Genomic DNA, 22,259 nt, shown 5'->3' on the forward strand with positions numbered 1-22,259 from the left:
CTTGTGAGGATCCTTCTGCCTCAGCCTCTCAAGCTTAGAGGTGTGAATCATACCCCACCCAATTCTTGGTTGTTATCCCAGTATTGGTAGTACTGAAACAGGAGGACCACCATGAGTTCTAGGCCAGCCTGAGCTACAAAGCAAGACTCTGTCTCAAAACATCAAAATCTGCAAACTACATTTGTTTTAACTTTTGTTGGGATTAATTTTTTAAAATATTTATTTAGTGTGTGTGTGTGTGTGTGTGTACCATGTGAGTTTGTGCTCAGGGAGGCCAATAGGAGGAAGGCATCAGATCCTCTGAACTGGAGTTCCAAGTGGTTGTGAGACACCCAATGTGGGAGTTGGGAATTGAACTTGAGGCTTCTGGAGAAGCTGCACGTGTTCTTAACCACTAAGCTACCTCTCCTGCCCCTTGGTTGGTCTGCTGGTTTTTTTTTTTTTTTTTTTAAATATTTTTTTAAAGATTTATTAATTTATTATGTATACAGTATTCTGCCTGCATGTATCCTTGCAGGCCAGAAGAGGGCACCAGATCTCATTACAAGTGGTTGTGAGCCACCATGTGGTTGCTGGGAATTGAACTCAGGACCTCTGGAAGAGCAGTCGGTGCTCTCAACCACTGAGCCATCTCTCCAGCCCTTGTTTTGTTTTGTTTTAAGACTGCCCTGGAAGTAGGCACTTCGTTCTGTCTCTTACTGGGGAGGGCTGGGACTAAGGGCATACACAAGACCCTGCTCAGTTTTGTTCTCAAAAACAGTCTATAAATTTAAAATAAGGTTTTGGAACTCGAGAGATGGCTCAGTGGTTAAGAGCACTGACTGCTCTTCCAGAGGATCTGGGTTCAATACCCAGCATTCACATGATAGTTCACAACTGTCTGTGACTCCAGTTCCAGGGGATCTGATGCCTCTGGCCTCTGCAGGTGCTGCATACACCAGTGGTGCACGTTCTTGCAGGCAAAGCACCCACAGACATAAAGTAAATAAAAATAGATAAAAAGGTTTTCAAAGTAACTAGGTGCTTTGTTTTGTTTTTGCTGTTGTTGGTTTCTCCACTTTTTCTTGAGACAGTCTCACTGTGTATAGCCCAGGCTGGCCTGGAATTCTACATCCTTTTGCCCATCAGACCCAGGGATGGTATGCAACACAACACCACACTCTAACTGGTCTAACCTCAAATAACAAACAGTATAAAGAAAAAATGGTCCTGTGTATCTGTAAATGACTAAAAACTGTCTAAATAGTATACCAAAGCCAGTCATAATGAAATACTACATTTAATATAATAAAACCTTTGTAAGTACAATCTTTAAGTGGAAATTCTATTCTGTTGCGTCCTCAGTAGTATCCTGGAAACCCCAGCAGCAGCAGCAGCTTAATTACAAGAGCAAGGAGAGTGGAGGACAGCGACATCGAAGGCCAAGCCCTCTGCCAAGACCGAGAATCAGAGCAGCCCGTCCTCTCTGTTCAGTTCTGTGCTGCGAAACAGGGTCCCTGTGTAGCCCAGGCTGGCCGTAAACTCACAGAGCCCACCCGTTCTGCCTCCCAGTGCTGGGATCAAAGGTGGTGAGACAGGCCACTCCCGCCCTGGAGATGGTTCTTAGCACTGCCTTTCCGAAGGATCTCTAGCACTTCGCTCTTCACGCTGATGGAGCACTACAGTGACTCCTGTGCCCAGCTGTCTCTAGTCATGAGACTTCAGTGCTGTCCCTTGAATTATAGTCCGAATCTTCTCCGCATCCTTTTGTACAACTGCGTTGGCTGGGTCGATCTTAAGTGCAGCTTCATAATCTTGCAAGCCTGTATTGACACATCAATGGTAATCAATAGAGCAAGTATTTCATAAGTACCTGTGTTATCTAGACAACTCTGTTTTTTGAAATATGGTCTCCTGTATGTAGCTCAGCAGACTTTGAACTTGATGGTAACGGAAGACAACCTTGAACTGCAGGTGTGTGTGCACCACCACACACAGTGTCTATGGTACCAAGGGTCTAACACAGGCCTTGTGCATGTGAGGCTATTACTCTGCCCACAGCTACCCCACGCCCCCACCAGTCTCTCACCTTCAACATACAATTCCAGTTGACAGAATGCTGTACCTCGTCGGACATGGGCCTTCATTCTTGCGCTGGCATTGTCGGAAACAGGTGGTGTCAACAATTCTAGCGCCTTTCAAACAATATGTACAATTAGGGCTGGGGAGCTGCTCAGCGGGTAAAGTACTTGCTCTGTGAGCATGGAGACCTGTGTTCAAACCCCGCCCGACAGCCACATAAAACTCCAGGCACGGTGGGGCACACTAATGCCAGTCCTGGGGAAGCAGACACAGAGGATCCCTGGCACTGCTTGACAGGCTAGCCAGCCTAGCTGAATCAGCAAGGCCTGATCCCAGTGAGAGACTCTACTTCAAAAAAAAAAAAAGGGGGTGAGGCGTAATAATCAAAGAAAGAGAGGCCATGAACATGGTGGGGGGTGGCCATGGGTGGCCATGGACACCGAAGGGAGGAGTGGGGAAATGATACAGTATTTAATTAAGTTAAACAAACCTCACACACACAAATGTAAGTGTGGGCTAAGAGCACTTGCTGCTCTTCCAGAGGAACTGAGTTAGTTCCCAGCACTCATATTGGGCAGCTCGCTACTGTCTATAACTCCATATTCAGGGGACCCAGTGTCCTCTTCTAGATTCCAAGGACAACTGCATTCATGTGCAAATACCCACAGACACACACACCTTATACATAAACATACACACAATTAAAAATAAATGCTTAAAAAATAAAATAATGTGAACAGCGCCTGAAGAAGAATATCAAGACTGGCCTCTTGCCACTACACATGCCTGCACACACACATCCACACATATCCACACACTACACATGCCTGTACACACACATCCACACACTACACATGCCTGCATACACATCCACACACTACACATGCCTGCACACACACATCCACACATATCCACACACTACACATGCCTGTACACACACATCCACACACTACACATGCCTGTACACACACATCCACACATATCCACATACTACACATGCCTGTACACACACATTCATATATATCCACACACTACACATGCCTACATACACATCCACACACTACACATGCCTGCATACACATCCACACACTACACATGCCTACACACATACATTCACACATGTAGTGGGTAGCCATTCCAGCTTGGATCTGGAAGTTCCAAGCCCCATTGAGACTCTGGCAACTGTCACGCCTACGAGGCGGAGGCGGGGTGAGAGGAGGCGCCTGGAGACCCGAGAGCTGGATGGGCGAGCGCTCTCTCTGTGCGCTCTCTCTGTGCCAGGACGCTGAACGGTGAAGGTGGACTGTGCAGAGCTCCGGAGAACACCACTGGATTGCGATACACCTTCCCCAGACCCTGCGACCTACCTTTCACTTAATTTGTGAGTTACGCCATTAAATAAATATCCTTTTAACTACGTGGAGTGGCCAAAATAATTTCTCCAATACACACATATTGGATAAAACAAAGAACGGACATAAAATTAAGTCTGAGCAAAAACAGTGGAAATTCTAAATTCTAACTTCAAAGGAGTTATCAGTAAGACATAATGGCTTGCACCTCTAATTCCTGTGCCTGGAACATTACTGAGCTGGGTGAGGTCACAGGCCTGCAATCCCAGCACTTGTGAGGATCAGGAGGGCAAGGCCCTCCTTCTCTACATGGGCCTGGTGGCACGTGCCTATAATTCCAGCTACTAGGGAGGCTAAGGCACAGAATGGCAAATTCAAGGCCTGTTCAACTTTAGCTTAGGCAATTTAGACCTGAAATATAAGTTATATTGGTAAATTGTCAGTACTATTTGTGCTTATTGAGAGCTGACTCAAGCATGTTTATTTCAAGATCTTCCAAAACTCCATGTCCTAGGTCAGGTTGCCCCCTGGCTTCCTACAACAGGAAAAAAGGAAAACAGCAGCTAAGAGCCAAGGGTGTTATTAAAAACATGACACCCCTGAGAACAGCAGAGGTTACTATTGTTTATCATACAGTATACAAATGCTTGCAGTGGGAAGGAGGAGCCGGAGGCTCATTCATGAAGCGAACTCTATGCTCTGCCTGGACACCTCTCTCTCAGGGCCCCCAGCAGGACTCCCCCAGCAGGACTTCCCCAGTCCTCGCTGCTGGATGTTGTCAGCACCTAACGTAATGATGGTTTACCATCTGCCGCCTCGCTCCCTAGCTGCTACTGGCTGATTGTTCTTCAATTTTGCTTACTACATACTTAACGAGCTCACTCTTTGGAAACAGAAAACACGGCTATTGCAGATTATACTCCACGTAGAACAAATAAAAAGGAAAAGGAGTACTAGACACAGAACTCAACGGTAGAGCAGGCAAAGGGGCTTAGCATTTCACTTCTGCGGGAGAGTACTGAGTACAGAACCCAGCACCTCACACTGGCTAAGCAGATGCTCTACTACTAAGCTAAGTGCTAAGTCCTAGAGCAGTGGTTCTCAACCTTCCTAATGCTGTGACCCTGTAGTACAGTTCCTCATGTTGTGCTGACCCCCAACCATAAAATTTTGTTGCTACTTCGTAACTGTAGTTTTGCTACTGTTACTGTTATGAATTGTAATGCAAATATCTGATATGAAGAATATCTGATGTGCGGCCCCCCGTGGGGGTCATAACTCACAGGTTGAGAACTGCTGTCCTAGAGCATCATTTAAACCAATGAAGAAAGCCTAGTAATATCTGCAGTGCACTGCCCCCAGCCCATGAATATTAAGGGTCTGGTCTATCCATGTAGGTTGATATGGTTGAACATGCTAGGTTCCATTAAAGGATAACAATTTTGTTTTGCAGGCATCAGTAGTTTATTGCTTTAGTAGTCCAAACACACTCAAAATTGAAACTCAGAGCAGGGCAGTGGTAGCACATGCCTTTAATCCCAGCACTCGGGAAGCAGAGGCAGGCATATCTCTGCGAGTTCGAGGCCAGCCTGGTTTATAGAGCGAGATCCAGGATAGGCACCAAAGCTACACAGAGAAACCCTGTCTCGAAAAACAAAACAAACAAAACAAAAATTGAAACTCAAAAGGAGAGATTATGAAATACTTCATGAATTTGCCTGTCATCCTTGCACAGGGCCATGATAATCTTCTCTGTATCACTCCAATTTTAGCATATGTAGTGCTGATGAATCGAGCACCAATTTGTTTATTTTGTTTACTTTGATCTTTTAAGACAGAGTTTCATTTTGTAACCTGGCCTGACCTGGAACTTGCTGTCTAATCCACGTTGGCCTTGAACTCAGGGATCTTCCTTCAGTCTCTTGAGGAGCCACCACACCTGGCTCTCCGGGATAATTTTAAAGCATTATTTTTTAAATTAAGCAGGAAATATATAAATATACATACAACACACCCGTCAGAGGAGTACACATACCTTAGATGAGTCCTCGATGGCCTTGTGTAAGTTCCTTAGTTTGAGGTGGCAAGCAGCCCGATTCAGATACAATAATGGAATCTTCCTGTTCAATCGTATGGCTAAATTATATGCATCAACCGCTGCCAGATAGTTTCCTGTTGCGAACAATTTGCTAATGAGACAAAAAGAAAAGGCCAACTTAACATCAGAGCAGACATGAAGAAATAACATCTACCATACTTGGCAGCCAGCCAGCCAGCCAGATGTCTTACTTATTTATTCCCTGTCTGGTGGAGACTGCCTGCTGCACAAGCTCCCTCTCTACATACATCAAGCATGTGCCTTGAATAGGACGTGTTCCCCCACCAAAGGCAGTCATCAGTGGTTTAGTGCAGTGATTTATTTAGGGATGGGAAAGGGGCTTACAGAGGCCTCAATGAAGCTGGTGATTTTGGTCTCAAGTTGGAGAGAGAAAGTTGGTAAAACTTCTCCCCCTGCTGGATATGAATAAGGAAAGCACACAGAGCAGATGTTGCTGTTCATCTTTAACCACGGGAGGAACTAGTTACACTAAAGCCAGGACAGTGAGAACAGCGCAGGAACGAGAAACAGAGGGAAGAGCACTTCATGACACAGCAAAGCTGCTCTGAGTTTGACACATGTCAACTTACCGTCAACAAGGAGCCAGTATCAAGCAGCCTGAGGTGCAGACCTGTCATCCCAGCTGCTCCACAGCCTGGGGTCACAGGACTGCAAGATCAAGCTTTACCTGGCCTACACAAGTTGAAGGCCAGTCTGAGCAACTTAGTGAGACCCTGCCTCAAAATAAAAAAGGAAGAGCTGTAATCCCATCACTTGGGAGGAGAGAGGAGGAGGAGGAGCTGGAATTTAAGGCTCTGCTGGGCTACACAGCAAGTTCCCCAGACTGCATGGGAGCCCCACATCAAAACAAACAATAAGTGAGATAATAAATCAAAACGAGAAAATGGCTGGGGATAGGACATAGTGTTTCAGCACTTGTCTAGATGAGCGAGGCCCTTGAAGCAATCCCCAGTACCACAAAAATCTACTAGATGGACAGAGTGCGTAGACCAGCCAGCCAGCATCTGTCCACATTAGTGAAGGGCCACACGCCCCGTCACTTCAGTTTAGCATTCAGAATGAAGAAGGGAGAAATTAGCATGCTGCATCTGATAAAAAAAAAAATAATAATAACATGGACAGCCGGGCGGTGGTGGCACACGCCTTTAATCTCAGCACTCGGGAGGCAGAGCCAGGCTGATCTCTGTGAGTTCAAGGCCAGCCTGGACTACAGAGTGTATTCCAGGAAAGGTGCAAAGCTACAAAGAGAAACCCTATCTCAAAAAACCAAAAATAAAAAATAAAAAAATAACATGGACATGGTGCTAAAGATCTGTAATCCCAGAATTTGCGAGGTAGAAGCAGGAGCATGGCCAGCTTGGTCTATATAACAAGTCGTATGCCAGCCAGCAAGGGCAACATTAGGACTATCGTTTTCTCACAGGGTCCTCCAGAGAAAAAGGAGCCCATGGGGCATACAGTGAGTGAGACACGTGACATTTTAGCCAACAATGGAATGCATACTGATCCTCAAAGAGTCTATTACCCAGTGACAGCGTAGCCATCTTAGTTTGCCGTGAGCACACCTTACAGCCTTCAAAAACAAAAGCCTAGTGCCATCTTTCTCAGACCAAGCAGCCCACGGTGGTACAGATGGGTAGAAAGAGGCGTGTCCTGGCAGCAACTGGATCAAGCAACGATGGAGGCTGAGGAGTGTGAGCTCCATCTGCCACTAGATACCAGGAAAGCACTGGTATAGTGAGGTCTAGATACCAAGAAAGCACTGGTAGAGTGGGGTCGAGCTCAAGCCCCAGCCCCCGGGGAGTCAGTGGCTCCAGCGCACAAGGACGACGACGACGACGAGGAGGAGGAGGAGGAGGAGGAGGAGGAGTGTGAAGGCTGGAGGGCCGGGAGGGCCAGCTCAGGAAGAGCACGTTTTTCCTGTGTACTAACAAAAACCTAGTAAAGCCAATTCCCCACAGGGATGACGGGATATGTCAGTAATTCCAACACTCAGGATGCTTAGGCAGGAGGATCATTGTGAGTTCAAGACCAGCCTAGTCTACATAAGGAGTTCCAGGACAGCCAGGTCTACATAGTGAGACCTTATTTAAAAAAAATAAATAAATAAATAAAATGAAACAAACAAACAAAAATAACAACAACAACAAATAACAATAACAAAAAAAAAAAAAAAAAAGGCAGGCAGCAACTCTAGTTACTGCCCCAAACTGCTGTTCTGTGGCAGGGTACTCAATCGATTTTCCTAGGGAAAGACAGTCCTAGAAAAAGGAAGACTGATTTTTCTCTCCTCTGCCTTTTGTAATACATGCTCACCACCAAGTACTGCAACAGACTAGGATAAACTGTAGAACACCATCAATGGAAGGCAATTACACTGGCATCTGAGAGGCCACCTTTAATGCCAAGCCTACCATCCTTTCCCTAGGAAAAGCAGTGTGAAGAAACTGCCTGTCTCCATCAACCAGATTTATTCCAATGCAGCAGCGAAGGCAGGCTTCCTGGCAATTCTCACAGCAGGAGTGGGGGCTCACGCCTATAATCCCAGCACTTCGGAGGCTCGGGCAGGAGGACTGCTGCGAGTTCAAGGCTAGACTGGGCTACAAGAGACCCTGGCTCAACAAAATGAAATGACAATTCCCCACGGATCTCCTGTGATGATCTGGAGGTTTGGGGTTGGGAGGGGGGATCTGCAGGTTGAAGCCAGGACCTCAAGTGTCACATATGGGGGGCAAGTTCTCTACTGCTGAGAGAGTTCTCTACTCCTGGCCTGGCACTATGACTGAAAAGACACTTGTGTAGCATACAGCCTTGGCGCGCGCACACACACACACACACACACACACACACACACAAGGTCAATCTGCGCCTGGAATGTGTGAGCCAGGTGTAGCATGCAGAACACTCCGACAACTCACTTCCCCTTTTCTTTCAGCCAGTCTGTACTCTTCTCTTCTTCTTTCAGGTCACAGAACTCAGGAAGGTCAGTGCTCATGGCTCTCCGAGCCTCGGCTTGTTTATGCAGCCACTGCAACGAGAATGCAGTTTGGTGACGGACATCGTCTACGCTGGCTGGTGCAGTCAACCTGACAGTATCTGGCACTCACCCGGGAGAAGGGCCTCTGACAAGCCTGTGGGATTGTCCTGATTACATTATCTAACGTGAAGAGACTTATTTTCACCGTGGGTGAAGCCATTCCTGGACAGGGGACCCTCGACTGTGTATGTGGAACAGCATAGGTCCTCATTCACTGAGCAGCCGCTTCAGGCTTCTGCTGGCTTCCCCACTGTGGCAGACTGCATGGACCTTTCACTGTGAGCTGACATCAGCCCTTCCTCCCTTAAGTCGCTTTTGCCAGAGTGTTTTATCACACCAAGAGGAAAAGAAGCCAGCCATGGAGACAGCAAGGAGGATCTCCAAGTTCAAGGCCAGGCTGCTTTACATAGTCACAGCATACACACGGAGACCAGAGGACAGCATGGTAGAGTCAGCTTTCCCCTTCTAAAAGGTCTTGTTTTTATTAACGATTTTAGATTTCCCAGCAGGCAAAAAAATGTCATTTGGATCAATGGGCGGAAGAGTTTTCAAAAGGCAAATACACACGTTGAAGGCCCAACAACTGATGTGACAGTGTCCGAGACGGGAAGGAAGGGAGGCCATGGAGTTTAGATAACACCATGAAGACCTTAGTCTCCTCAAAACAGAAAGAAATCACAGCCTGCCTCCATCACTGCCATAAGGAGATGGGATGAGGGCCTCACCAAGAACCGCTGGGCAAGACCCTGGTCAAACAACTAAGACATGAATGTCCGTTCCTTGAGCCACCTAATTTTAGGTGTTTTGTTTACAATGGCCTGATCTGACAAACCCTCTATCCGATGGTGGTTTTAAACTTTCAGTATTTATAGACTCTTAAGACTTTTTTTTAAGACTCCTTTGCTAAGATTAAATAGATAAATGTTTCTAGTCCAGCGCTCGAGAGATACTCAGTGGCTACAGAAGGAATAACCATATTGCTGAGGACCCAAGTTCAGACTCCAGTGCCCACATCAGGTGGCTCACAACCACCTGGAACTCCAGCTGCAGGTGACCTAAGGCCTCTCGTCTCCTCAAGCACCTGCACTTGTGCCCACACCCACACACAGGTACGCACACATACACACAATTTTAAAACATAAGAAGTCTTTTTTAAAAGTATCTAGCCCAAATTGGGAATTCATGTGATTATTATTGTGCCGTTATTGGCTGTTTTGTTATTTTTTAGATAGATAGTCTTTGTTCATTTGTTCATTTTTTTAAATTTGTTTATTGCTTTTAATGATCTATTTATTTACTTTTACTTTACGTGCTTGGTGTTTTGTCTACAAGTATGTCTGTGGGACGATGTCATTTCTCCTGGAGCTGGAGTTACAGACAGTTGTGAGCTGTCACGTGAGTGCTGAACATTGAACCCGGGTCCTCTAGAAGAGCAGACAGTGCTCTTAACCACTGAGCCAGCTCTCCAGCCTTCCTTCCTTCCTTCCTTCCTTCCTTCCTTCCTTCCTTCCTTCCTTCCTTCCTTCCTTCCTTCTTTCATTTATTTATTTTTGTTGTTTTGAGATGGGGTTTCTCTGTGTAATGATCCTGGCTGTCCTGGAACTCACTCTGTAGACCGGGCTGGCCTTGAACTCAGAGATCCACCTGCCTCTGCCTCTCAAGTGCTGGGTAGGATTAAAGGCGTGTACTATTACCGCCCAGCTATTTATTTTTTAAACAAATTCTCTCTATGTAGCTCTGGCTAGTCTAGAGCTTTCTCTGTAGAACAGGTCAGCCTCAGATTCACAGAGATCCACCTGCCTCTGAACACAGGATTAAACACACCGGCTTAGACAGTCTTACACTGTGACCCTGGTGGCACATACCATGGGTTCAGTCACCAGCACCACTTAAAACCATACAACATGGTAGTTAATACAGGCTCAAGTGAGAGATTCACAAGTTCAAGACCAACTGGGGTTAACAGTGAGTGTCAGGCCAGCTTGGGCTATGTAGTGAGACACTGTCTCAAACAAACAAACAAACAAACAAACAAACCACTAAAACAAAACATATAACACAAAACAAAAAATCCAAAACCTAATTTCTTCTTTCTTCTTCTTCTTTTTTTTTTAGGGTCTCTCTACCTATCCCTGGCTGTCCTGGAACTCACTATGTGGACCAAGCTACAGTGAACTCACAGAGATCCCCCTGTCTCGGCGTGCCACCACACAGGCCCAGTGCTAACCTCAGTAGATGAAATAATGGCGGTGCCTCACCCGTGCGATGCTAACTGAAGCCGTGCTACCTGACTGAGTCAGCTGGGTGTGCACGTGCATGTGCGTGCGTGTGCGTGTGTGTGTGCGTGCGCGCGTATGCCTACCTCCTCCTCCTCGGCCAGCTGGGACTCCCGAAGAGCAGTTGGGAACGCCCGAGGGGTAAAGCTGATCTGAATACTGCCAGCAGAGCGCGGTGCGGGAATGCCGTCTTCCTTTACCTTCTCAGAAAATATGTTCTCCCAATTCTTCTCTTCAAAAGCAATGGCAACAAATAAGTAATTTATTTCCCTTTTCTAACTAACAAATTGACTTTTAGGATAACTATACCCCAAAGCTAATTCTAAAATTAATAACAAATAAACAAATAACATAACAAGTAAAAACAAATAATACAAATTCATAGGTAAACGACAAAACCCGGCAAAGCCAGGGCCAGTGAGCCAGGCCAGCGGGTAAAGCTCCTGCTGGACAAGCATGGCCACTGGACCACAGAGAAGCAGAGGGAGCTGGGCGGCCTTTCAGACCAGCACTCGGGCAGAAGCAGGCTCATCCCTGTGAGCTCAAGGCCAGACCGTTCTACATAGAGTTCCAGGTTACCCAGGGTTAGTGAAGCCATCAAAAAAAAAATAAAAAATAAAAATAAAAATACAATAAAAAAAAATGAGGTACAGAACCAACTCTACCGAGTTGTCCTCTGACCTCCACATGAGCACTGTGGCACACCCCATCCCCTCACGTCATCCCCCACATAATAATTACAAAAATAAAAATACACCAAAGGTGTTTTCTGCAACAAGGAATAGAATCCTCAGCATTAACATGGCAGTTAGTCTGTTCTGTTTAACTAATGACCCACTACTCTTCTGGGGTTCACAGCCGAGCCTCTGTCTAGTTCGTATCCACTCTGGGGGAGGCAGGCACACTAGGCAGAGCCATCTCTGGCCCGCCTCCTCCCGTTCCTACACCTCACAGCGGCTGAAGGTGAGAAAGTGAGAAAGCGGCCACAGGCTAACAAAGGCCGCTGTTCTCACAAGGTGCTCCGCAGATGTGGTGACAGCCACAGTTCCCCGTGAGAGGAGGAACTAAGCCATGTGCTGGGACGTCGTCCACAGACACAGGGAAGACGGCTGTTACCTAGAAACACTAAAACACCTACAGAGGACACACAGACTTAGGCAAACACTGAAACAGGTGGGACAATGATTTCAAGAAAAGACACCAACTAATATACATGAGAGAAAACGAGTACATATAAGTAAGGAGAGGTGGGGCTAGAGAGATAGCTCAGTGGTTAAGAGCACTGGCTGCTCTTCCAGAGGACCCGGGTTCAATTCCCAGCACCCACATGGCTGTTCACAACTGTCTGTAACTCCAATTCCAGGGGGTCCAATATCCTCACACAGACATACATGCAGGCAAAATACCAATGTACATAAAATAAAAACACATAAATCATTAAAACAATAAAAAGGCTGTTAAACAGAGAAATCCTATCTTAAAAAACAAACAAACAAAAAACCCAAACAGAAAAAAGAAAAGATAGGGACATTTTCAGCCATGTAGGGCATTCAGGACAACTTAGACTACATAAAATGCTGTCTCAATTAAAAAAAATGTGTGTGTGTGTGTGTGTGTGTGTGTGTGTGTGTGTGTGTGTGTGTGTGTTGAATTTAGCTCAGGGTCTACAAGCTTGCACAAGGCCCTGGACTTGGTCCCCAGCAGTGAGGGGAAAAATAGGTGGCGTGAGCCTAAAATCCCAGCAATAGAGAAGTGGAGGCAGGAGGATCAGAAGTTCAAGGTCACCCTCAGCTATGTAGCAAGTTTGAGGCTAGCCTGGGCTACAGGAGCTCCTGCCTCCAAACAAATGAAAGCAAGGGTAAATGAGTGGTCTGTCCTTCTGGTTCCACCATTACACTCGCTGTGTGGACCCTTTCTGCTGACCCGTCCTTCCACCTGACAGGTTCCCGGAATGTACAAAATGACTACCATGTGGTGAGTGCCTGTAATCCAAACATCTGTGGTTGAGGGCAGAGTATCACACATTCCAGGATGCAAACAGGTCTGAACAGCAAAACCCCTCAGAAAAGATCTTTCATCCTACATCTTCGTATTGTATTGCTTATTCTCAATATACCAGAACATGGCCTACACCTGCAAAAAAGATTTAAAAGAAGGAGGAGGAGGAGGAGGAGGAGGAGGAGGAGGAGGAGGAGGAGGAGGAGGAGAAGAAGAAGAAGAAGAAGAAGAAGAAGAAGAAGAAGAAGAAGAAGAAGAAGAAGAAGAAAGAGGAGGCACCATACCTCTTTGGGGAAGGCGAGGGGGCGGGGCCTTCCTGGGCAAACTCGGGGGCTTCAGTGCCCCCCTCTCTTGAGCTTGCTTTCCCCGCTGGCATTTCTCTTTCCTTGGGATTCTGGTTTGCTCTTCAGCTTGTCTTTGGCATTCCTTCCAAGCTTCCAATTCCCTAGTTGCCTTTTTCCGTTCATTTTCTTTCATCTCTTCTATTTTTTTCCTCTCTTCTTCTTCAATCTGTAACAATCGTAATTAGCAGGTCCTTTCAAACATGGAGAAAGCAACAGCTGTGCGCGTGTGATGAGCGTGCGAGTGTGTGCTGTGTTCATGTGAGGGCCTGCACCATGGGACAGGAGCCACGTGCCACCACAACAGGTTTTAATTCGCACTGAAACAGTGGCCCCCGCTGTGGCCTCTGCACACCTGTGTTGTAGATGTAATTCTAAACGGGGTTTGTTTTTATTAATAAGACCTTCTAAGATTCGTGCTACACTGTGTGACTGGCACTCTCGCCTGGTAAACTGAAGGACACCACATGGGCAGTCCCCATGGTCCCCTACGCTTCACCTCCCAAGAGTGTGCACACAGGAGGATGTCCTGGGGGGTGACGTGTGAAATGGTGGGGCAGTTCACAGGTCAGTGGCCAGGAAGCTGGTGACGTAGCTCTGTAGCTGAGCATCTGCTAGCACTCGGGACAACCTAGCTTTGAGTCCCCAGCACTGAAATAAAAGACAAGGGACCAGGTGAGTTATCCTGGCTGAGATGGCTCCAGTGGATGCTTTGAGCCTTCCCTCTTTTTTTTTTTTTTTTTTTTTTTTTTTTATAAGTAGTTTTAAGAAGCCAAGATTGGCCTCAAAATCAAGATTCTCTTGCCTCAGCCTCCAGACGGCTGGGATTATGCTACCATACCTGGTTGTCTCTCTTTCTTTTCTTTTCTTTTTTTTTACTACATAGCTCTAACATGTAGACCAGGCTGGTCCTGAATTCAGAGTTCTACCTGCCTCTGACTCCTGAGTGCTGAGATTAAAGGCCTGTGCCACCACGCTGGCTTTTCATTTCAATTACTTGTGTGTGTGTGTGTGTGTGTGTGTGTGTGTGTGAGAGAGAGAGAGAGAGAGAGAGAGAGAGAGAGAGAGAGAGAGAGAGAGAGAGAGAGAGAGAGAGGAGAGAGCATTCTTGAATGGGGGCATGGGTACAGCATGCTGAGGTGCATGTGTGAAAATCAGAGGACAACTTGCAGAGCTGATTTCCTCCTTCCACTTTGTGTGTCCTGGGGATTGAACTCAGGCCCTTAGGCTTGGAGGAAACACCTTTACTCGCTGAGTCCTGAGTTGGGTTTTGAGAAAGTCGGGGTCAAGCCTGAGGAGCCCCGGATCTCTCTCTGGCTTTCTGCCTTGCTATGTGACCTGTCTTACACACTGCACCCATCAACAAGTAGATGGGCTGCCTCGTCCAGGACTCCCAGCCTCCAAAGCTGTTAGCTGAGTAACACCTTTTCTTTAGAAAGCTGCCCAGCTTCACATAACATAGTTTCCTTGTTTCATCATAGCTGAGGACTGAATTCCTGCCTCCAGCATGCTAAGCGGGTGCTCTACCACTGAGCTACTCCCTAGGAATGTTGTCATAGTAACGAAAAACAGCCCAGTGCATCTGCCTAAGGCTTACACACTAGGCACCAAAGACAGTAGTCACTGCATGCTGACAGCTCCGAGAGCTCGCAACGGGAGGAACCAGGCAATCTGTGCACGACAGAAAGGAAACTGCATTTATATGCCTCACAAAGGGCACGGTGATGTCAGAGAAGGCGCCACAATCTGAAAGATAACAATGTGCTCCATTTAATAACAAGCATGTGTGAAGGAATATTTGTGTACACTATAAAGATGTGTCTCTACCTAAGGCACCTTCTGATTGGTTTAATAAAGAGCTGAATGGCCAATTGCTAGGCAGGAGAGGATAGGTGGGATTTCCGGGAAGAGAGAGGAAGAGGAAGAGGAATCTAGGCACGCAGATTTCACCAGAGACTCTGAAGAAGTTGGATATAACAGAACAGAGGTAACCGAGCCATGTGGCAGAATGTAGACTAACAGAGACAGGTTAATTTAAGTTATAAGAGCTAGTTGGAAAAAGCCTAAGCTAAGGCCAAGCTGCCATAATTAATAAGTCTCTGTCTTGTTATTTGTGAGCTGGTGGAAAGTTCGACTACAAGCATGCCTTAGTTTTGCTCAGCAAACACAGTGCAGAGAAGAAACGTGTAAGGAGTGGGCTATCCTCACCCCTGCAGTCCCCAGCTGTCTCCTCGGCCCTCCCACCACACACTCCCAGTCCCAGCACCCTCCATGATGTTCTTCATAGAACAGTACTTATTTATACAATCCTTAATCATTTCCAGATGCCAAAATGCGAATTAAAGAGAGCAAAATATTTGGAAACTGGACAGAATTGGTTAAAAGAGACAGAAGATTAGCATTTGTCTAGAATCAGAAGTTGGGGAGAAGAGGTCTATGTGACCCTGGCTGTCCTGAAACTCACTCTATGTTTCAGGCCTTGAACTGGCCTTGAACCCACAGAGATCCTCCTGGCTCTGCCTCCTGAGTGCTGGGATTAAAGAGATGTGCCACCTCGGTCAGCTTCTTTTTTTTTTTTTTTCTTTTTTTTTTTTTTTTTTTTTTTTTTTTTTTTTTTTTTTTTTTTTTTTTTTTTTTTTTTTTTTTTTTTTTTTTTTTTTTTTGGTTTTTCGAGACAGGGTTTCTCTGCGTAGCTTTGCGCCTTTCCTGGAGCTCACTTGGTAGCCCAGGCTGGCCTCGAACTCACAGAGATCCGCCTGGCTCTGCCTCCCAAGTGCTGGGATTAAAGGCGTGCGCCACCACCGCCCGGCTTCGGTCAGCTTCTTAATCTTCCTACTCATAACTTCTTGCCACCCGTGGGTTCCAGGACTCAAACTCCTGTGGCCGGGCTTAGTGGCATGTGCTTTTATCTTCTGAGCTATTTCACAGGCCCTGGTGTTGCCAAGTTTTTTCCATCCTCCACATTTAAGTGAGTAATTCCATATAGGGTCTTAATCCACAGTTTAAAAAGGGGAAGGAACAAAAGAATCAGTGGCCCACATATCCAAATAAGCCCTACGACCAAACACCAAGAAAGGACTGAGATAGCAAAAGTGTGTGTGTGGGGGGGGGGTTTGGGGGGACCCGGGGTTCAACCCAGGGCTGCAAGCATGCTAGCCAAGCCCTCTGCCATTGAACTATACACCCGTTCTTTCTTTCTGTCTGTGTCTTTTTTGTTTTGTTTTTCAAGACTGGGTTTCTCTCTGTAGCCCTGGTTGTCCTGGAACTCCCTCTGTAAACCAGGCTGACCTGGAACTCACAGAGATCCACCTGCCTCTGCCTCCTGAGTGCTGGGATTAAAGGCGTGCACCACCACAGCTGTTGTCGGCTTGAACTTCTGATCCTCCTGGTTAACCATCCTGAGTAGCTGGGTGGCCTGCACCCCCACACCTGGCTGAACGTCTCCTCTTTTCCCAGCTCACTGTCCCCTCCGTCAGCGAGTGCCCTGGAGGTCTGCAGCTTACCTTCATCATCACACCTAGCGCGTATCTCTGATCCTCCCGCTTGGCAGCAGATTTTGCTTCTGTGGCCTCTTTTGCTTTCTCCTGTGCCTGCAGAATAGATTTTTCTCTTATTCTCTGCATCACCTCTTTGTCAACTGCATCATAGGGAAAAGTAATAAATCAGGGTTATGATTAATCTGTTTTACTGAGGTGAAAAGCACTCATCATACTGACCCAGGATAAGATTCCTTTAGATCCAGTTTCATAAGAAGTGAAAAAATGTTGTTGAGACAGAATCTTTGATAGGGCCTAGGGTGGTTTTACAATTGTGATCTTCTTATGTCGATCTCTAGAAGAGCTGAGAGTGCAGCCGGGTAATGCTGGTGTACACCTTTAATCCCAGCACTAGGGAGGCAGGGGCACGTGGATCTCTATGAGGCCAGACTGGTCTACAGAGTGAGTTCTAGAACAGTCAAGGCTACCCAGTGAAACCCTGTCTCTAAAAGAGAAAACAACAAACAACAAAGAAGAGCCGAGAGGGCAAGCATGCACCACCCGGAGTCACCATAATGCCCAGAGTAAAAGCTTTTTTTTTTTGAGTCAAGGTTTCATGTAGTCCGGCTTCCCCAGTGCTTGGATTTCGGGGACAGAGTGACCTCTCATGAAAGACACCTAGCTCAAGCGAACAACTTTCACTACAAAACTTACCACTTGGCATAGAAAGGGTCTCCCACATAACTGGTTCCTTTTTATACAGTGTAAAGAGAATCATGTCATTCCCAATCTTGGCTCTGCTACTCCCATCGTCTATGGGAGCGTAGAGAAACACCTCAAATAAAAATGGAGGAAAGTTAACCTGTTCGGAAGAGAGAAAGCAGGCATTAAGTTAGTTACACAAATTAAAGACACTGCCATTGAAAACCAAGTCTGGGCTGGAGAGATGGGTCAGTGGTTAAAAGCACTTGTTCTTGAGAGGACCTGGGTTCTGTTTCCAGCACCCACATACAGACTAACATCCATCTGTAACTCCAGTTCCAGTAGATCTGACATCCTCTTCTGAGCATCAGACAAGCATATGGTGAGCGCGCGCGCGCACACACACGCACACACACACACACACACACACACACACACACACAAAACAGCCATACACATAAAATAAATAAAAAATTTACAATTATGGGTTGGAGAGATGGCTCAGAGTTTAAGAGCACTGGCTGTTCTTCCAGAGGTCCTGAGTTCAACTCCCAGCAGCCACATCATGGCTCACAACCATCTATAATGAGATCTAGTGCCCTCTTCTGGCCTGCAGGCATACACACAGAACACTGTATACATAATAAATAAAATCTTAAAAAAACAAACAAAAAAAAAACTTTTAAAAATGTACAATTATTTATTCCAGAAAAAAAAAAGTTATAGTAGGAATATAGTTCCCAGCATGGTGTTGAATCTGGGTACTCAGGTAGAAGCAGGAAGGTCAAACTTTTTGGGTCATCCTCAGCTACAAAATGAGTTTGAGGCCAGCCTGGACTACATCAGACCCTATGTTTTTGGGGGTGCAGTTTTCTGAAAACCCCACTGAATTTATTCCAGGTAGCATAAGTAGCAAAGTATATGTGGGAATGTGAGGAAGCAATGGATGAGAGCAATCTCTGACCTGACTGTGTCTGCAGATGACACCACACTCCAAGAGGTTTGTCTTTACTGTTGCTTTCATGACATTTTCTGTGCATGGATGTGGGTGTATGAGTACCATGGCATGCACAAAGAAGTCAGAGAAGTGTGAGAAGTTGGTTCTCTCCCTCTTGGGGACTGAACCCAGGTTGTCAGGCTTGGTGGCAGTGCATTGACACATTGACCCATCTCATCAGCCCTAGATTTGTTATTTATTTGAAAATATTGGTTGTTTTATTGTTTTTTGTGTTTTTTTGTTTGTTTGTTTTGTTTTGTTTTGTTTTTTGAGAAAGGGTTTCTCTGCGTAGCCTTGGCTGGGACTTACTCCATAAACCAGGCTGGCCTCAAACTCATAGGGATCCGCCTGCCTCTGCCTCCCGAGTGCTGGGATTAAAGGTGTGCGCCACCACCGCCAGGCCCAGATTTGTTTTTTAAAAAGGGACTTTAAATTGAGGTCTAGCTAGCCAGGGAAGGTGAAGCATGCATCCCACTCATCCCAGCACTTAGAAGTCTGAGACAAGAGAGTCGCCTAAAACTCGAGGTCAGTGAGGGCTACAGAGTAAGACACACCTCCCCCCATAAGCCATTGGGACTGGAGGGACGGCTCGGGGGGCCAAGAGCATATGCTGCTCTTAGGGCTGGGGTTTGGTTCCCAGCACCCACATCGTGGTTCAAAACTATATGTAACTCCTATTCCAAGAGAGATCTGACGCCCTCTCTGGCCTTCACAGGCACTGCACACACCTGGTGCACACACATACGTGTAAACATTCATACACATTTTATACACACACACACACACACACTACATATAATAGCTGGAAATGTAGCTCAGTGGTGTAGCATACACAGGAGGCTGGGTTTGATCCTTAGCATCACAAAAAAAAAATAATTAAAAGTAAAAAACGTAAATTAATAATTAATAAAATAGCCAGGCGGTGGTGGCGCATGCCTTTAATCCCAGCACTCGGGAGCCACAGACAGGACGACGATCTCTGTGAGTTCGAGGCCAGCCTGGTCTACAGAGCGAGTTCAAGGGCAGGCTCCAAAGCTACACAGAGAAACCCTGTCTCGGGGAAAAAAAAAAAAAGGAAAAAATTAACAAAACATGGAAAAGTAAACGCCATGGCCCCCGCGCAGAACTCCGTCCAGGCGGCCCCGGCTCCCGCGGCGACCGCAGCCCCGCGCCGCCCACCTTCAGGTAACTTTCCCCGCAGAACACGTCGGCGTCACGCACGCACACGCCGCGCAGAGGCAGCGACAGGAAGACCTCGGCCGGCGTCTGCTGCCAGGTGAACTCACTCACCCGCACCGGCATGGCGAGACCCGGGAAGCCACCTCCCGTCGCTAAGAAGCCGGCTCGGTTGCTAGGAAAGCCCGGCTCGCGGAGCTGCCATCACTTCCGGCCCTTCGGGCGCTGCCTGGTCCTTCCGGGTCAGGGGTCCCGCGGGGCACCAGGCTCCCCGGCGTGCCTCGTGCGCTCCGGGCACTCTTGGGGCTGCAGCATCTGGATCCCAGCCGGAGGGAATGAGGAAGAAGTAGAGCCGCACATGCCCTTAAGACGGAGATGAGATGGTTCGGGGGTCAGGAGGATGCGCTGCTCTTCAGAGGGTCCCAGTTCGGTTCCCAAGCACCCGTGTTGGGCTGCTCACGAGCGCCTTTAGCTCACACGCTAACACGGGTGAATTAACTAAAAAATAATTTCAGAGTGAGTTTTTGTTAAAGGAAAAAGAGAAGCTGTGAGGCCGGGCTTGCCTTGGGATTCCCGGCTCTGGAAAGGAAAAAGCTTTGGGCTTTAGAATGTGGAGGGATATGGATCCACAGAGCTGGAATGTGTGCATTGTGACACCCGGGACGTTTGGTTTGCTCTCAACATTTGCTGGACATTAGCAGGGTGGTGGCCTGTAATCTTAGCACTTGGGGAGGCTGAGGCTGGAGACTTACCCTGACAAACACCAACTCTCTGTCTCAAAACATAAACCAACGTGATGATGTTTGTAGTTTAGAAGCTGTTTCCATCACACATCCTGGGAGCTCTGGTGAGCATACCTGTACCCTCCAAACCTGGGAATCACAAATAACTTAGCTATAGCTCCGTAGTAGGATTCATTGGATTTAAAGTGATACATTTTTCCAATAGCTTAAGTACACACTGAACTTCAGCTGCCAAGAAACTTGAAGGTTGTGTAGTTCAGCTCTCGTGATAAAGGAACCTGAGCTCCAGGCACTTAATCCCATTGTCACATATATTTTTGTCAGGGCAATGACTGAGATCCTTAATTCATTTCAAATGTGCTACACTACTTCCTTAGACCCAGTTTCTACATTACTGGAGTATAATTTAAGTACCAGTAAAGTTACTCGCCCATAGAAAGCTGGATTTTAAACGTAAAACTACCAAAAACTTTTGGAGGGCATTTACACAAACTTTTAAATTCCAGTGTAATTCCTCTCACAGAAAGTTTAGTATCAATAGAATTGGGTTACTATGTTTCCCCCACTTCTGATCCTGACAGATTTCGTCAGAGGTTCACGATCTCAAACGTCTGGTCCCTTGGAACAACGGGAGCCATCTTAACATTCCCTTGTCCCTCTGAGCTGAGAATCCTACAAATCCTGCAGCTTGTTCCATTTTCATCGTGTTTTCACCATTCCCCCAGTTTATTCTATTCTTGTTTTTACCAGGTTGTTGTCTTAAGTTCCTCTGTCTCTTCCAGCCTCTGCAGGCACCGTGTTCACTCACATACACACACAAACACACACACACACACACACACACACACACACACGATAAAAACTAAAAGTCAGGCGTGGTAGCTCACACTTGTAATCGCAGCACTTGGGAAGCAGAAGGAGATGGATCTCTGAGTTCGAGGCCAGCCTGGTCTACAGAGTGAGTTCCAGGACAGCCAGGGCTACACAGGAAAATCCTGTCTCAAAAAAACAAACAACAAGCTGAGGGTGCAGCTCTGTTGGCAGAGTGCTTGCTCTGAGTACACAAAGCACAGGGTTCCCTCCCAGCACCACCTCCACCGGGGGGGGGGGTAGCTGCCTATGCCGTTCATCCTAGAACTTGAGAAGTGGAAGCAGGAAGATCAGAAAATCAAGGTCATCCTCTACTACATACTGAGTTTGAGGCCAGCCTGGGCTACATAAGACCCTGTCTCAAATAAAATAATATAAAACAACTGATGTTTATCAAAAAGCATAATATTGTTAAATTTTTTTATCCAAGATATTTTTTCAAAACTTTTCAACCTTGGCCCACTAGACATCTTTAGTTGAACAAATTCAGTTCAGTTCATTGACTACAAGAAGAATAAAAGTGTGTTGGAATTTGGAGACAGTCTAAGAGAAAGAAGGTTCCAATTAGGTTCAGCACTTTCAAAAATCAAAAGTAATCCCTACTGACCATCCTATGTCATGCCATACCAAAAGGGATTCCTTAGCATGTTGAATATTTTAAATTGAAGGAAGTTTTTGTTTTTGTTTTTGTTTTTTAATATATTTTTAGTTTTTCTAGACAGGGTTTCTCTGTGTAGCCCTGGCTGTCCTGGAACTCTCTCTGTAGACTAGGCTGGCCTCGAGAACTCAGATATTCACCTGCCTCTGCCTCCCAAGTTCTGGAATTAAAGGCCTACACCACCCCACCCCCCAGCCTGGCTTAAGCTGAAGGAATTTAAGAAAGACTCCTTTATGCTCTAGTCTTCTCTGAGGCAGATGATAAGATCCTTATGTGAAAAAATGTCCTTGACAAGTGCTGTAGAGGTGCTCACAAGTCAGGAGCACTTGCTGCTCTGCAGAGGACCCAGGCTCAGTTCCTACAAGGCAGCCCATGAATTGTAACTCCAATTCCAGAAGATCTGACGCCCTCTTCTGGCCTCTAAGGGCAATGCATGCCAATGTATAGACACAC

The 22,259-nt window shown here is 46.5% G+C and overlaps 1 protein-coding gene and 1 non-coding gene across 3 annotated transcripts; both read right to left on the bottom strand.

The window, feature by feature from the left end:
* Positions 1 to 1,263: 1,263 nt before the first annotated feature.
* Dnaaf4 (dynein axonemal assembly factor 4) lies at positions 1,264 to 21,194 on the bottom strand. 2 transcript variants are annotated; one of them, XM_028865413.2, is made up of 9 exons: positions 19,650 to 21,194; positions 17,375 to 17,522; positions 16,688 to 16,821; positions 13,128 to 13,353; positions 10,932 to 11,077; positions 8,451 to 8,560; positions 5,449 to 5,602; positions 2,069 to 2,174; positions 1,264 to 1,802 (listed from the first exon to the last, which is right to left on the bottom strand). In XM_028865413.2, exons 1-9 carry the CDS (start codon positions 19,659 to 19,661, stop codon positions 1,687 to 1,689), a joined length of 1,152 nt encoding a protein of 383 aa, XP_028721246.1. In that variant the 5' UTR covers positions 19,662 to 21,194; the 3' UTR covers positions 1,264 to 1,686. The 2 variants fall into 2 exon arrangements, with proteins under 2 accessions (XP_028721246.1, XP_028721243.1); XM_028865410.2 differs by having other exon boundaries at positions 19,539 to 21,194.
* LOC114692088 lies at positions 5,104 to 5,212 on the bottom strand. The gene has a single exon (XR_003734338.1). It is a non-coding gene; the product is annotated as a U6 spliceosomal RNA (small nuclear RNA).
* Positions 21,195 to 22,259: the final 1,065 nt, after the last annotated feature.

This window comes from Peromyscus leucopus, chromosome 14, assembly GCF_004664715.2.
Source record: "Peromyscus leucopus breed LL Stock chromosome 14, UCI_PerLeu_2.1, whole genome shotgun sequence".
In the NCBI taxonomy this organism is placed as follows: Eukaryota; Metazoa; Chordata; class Mammalia; order Rodentia; family Cricetidae; genus Peromyscus; species Peromyscus leucopus.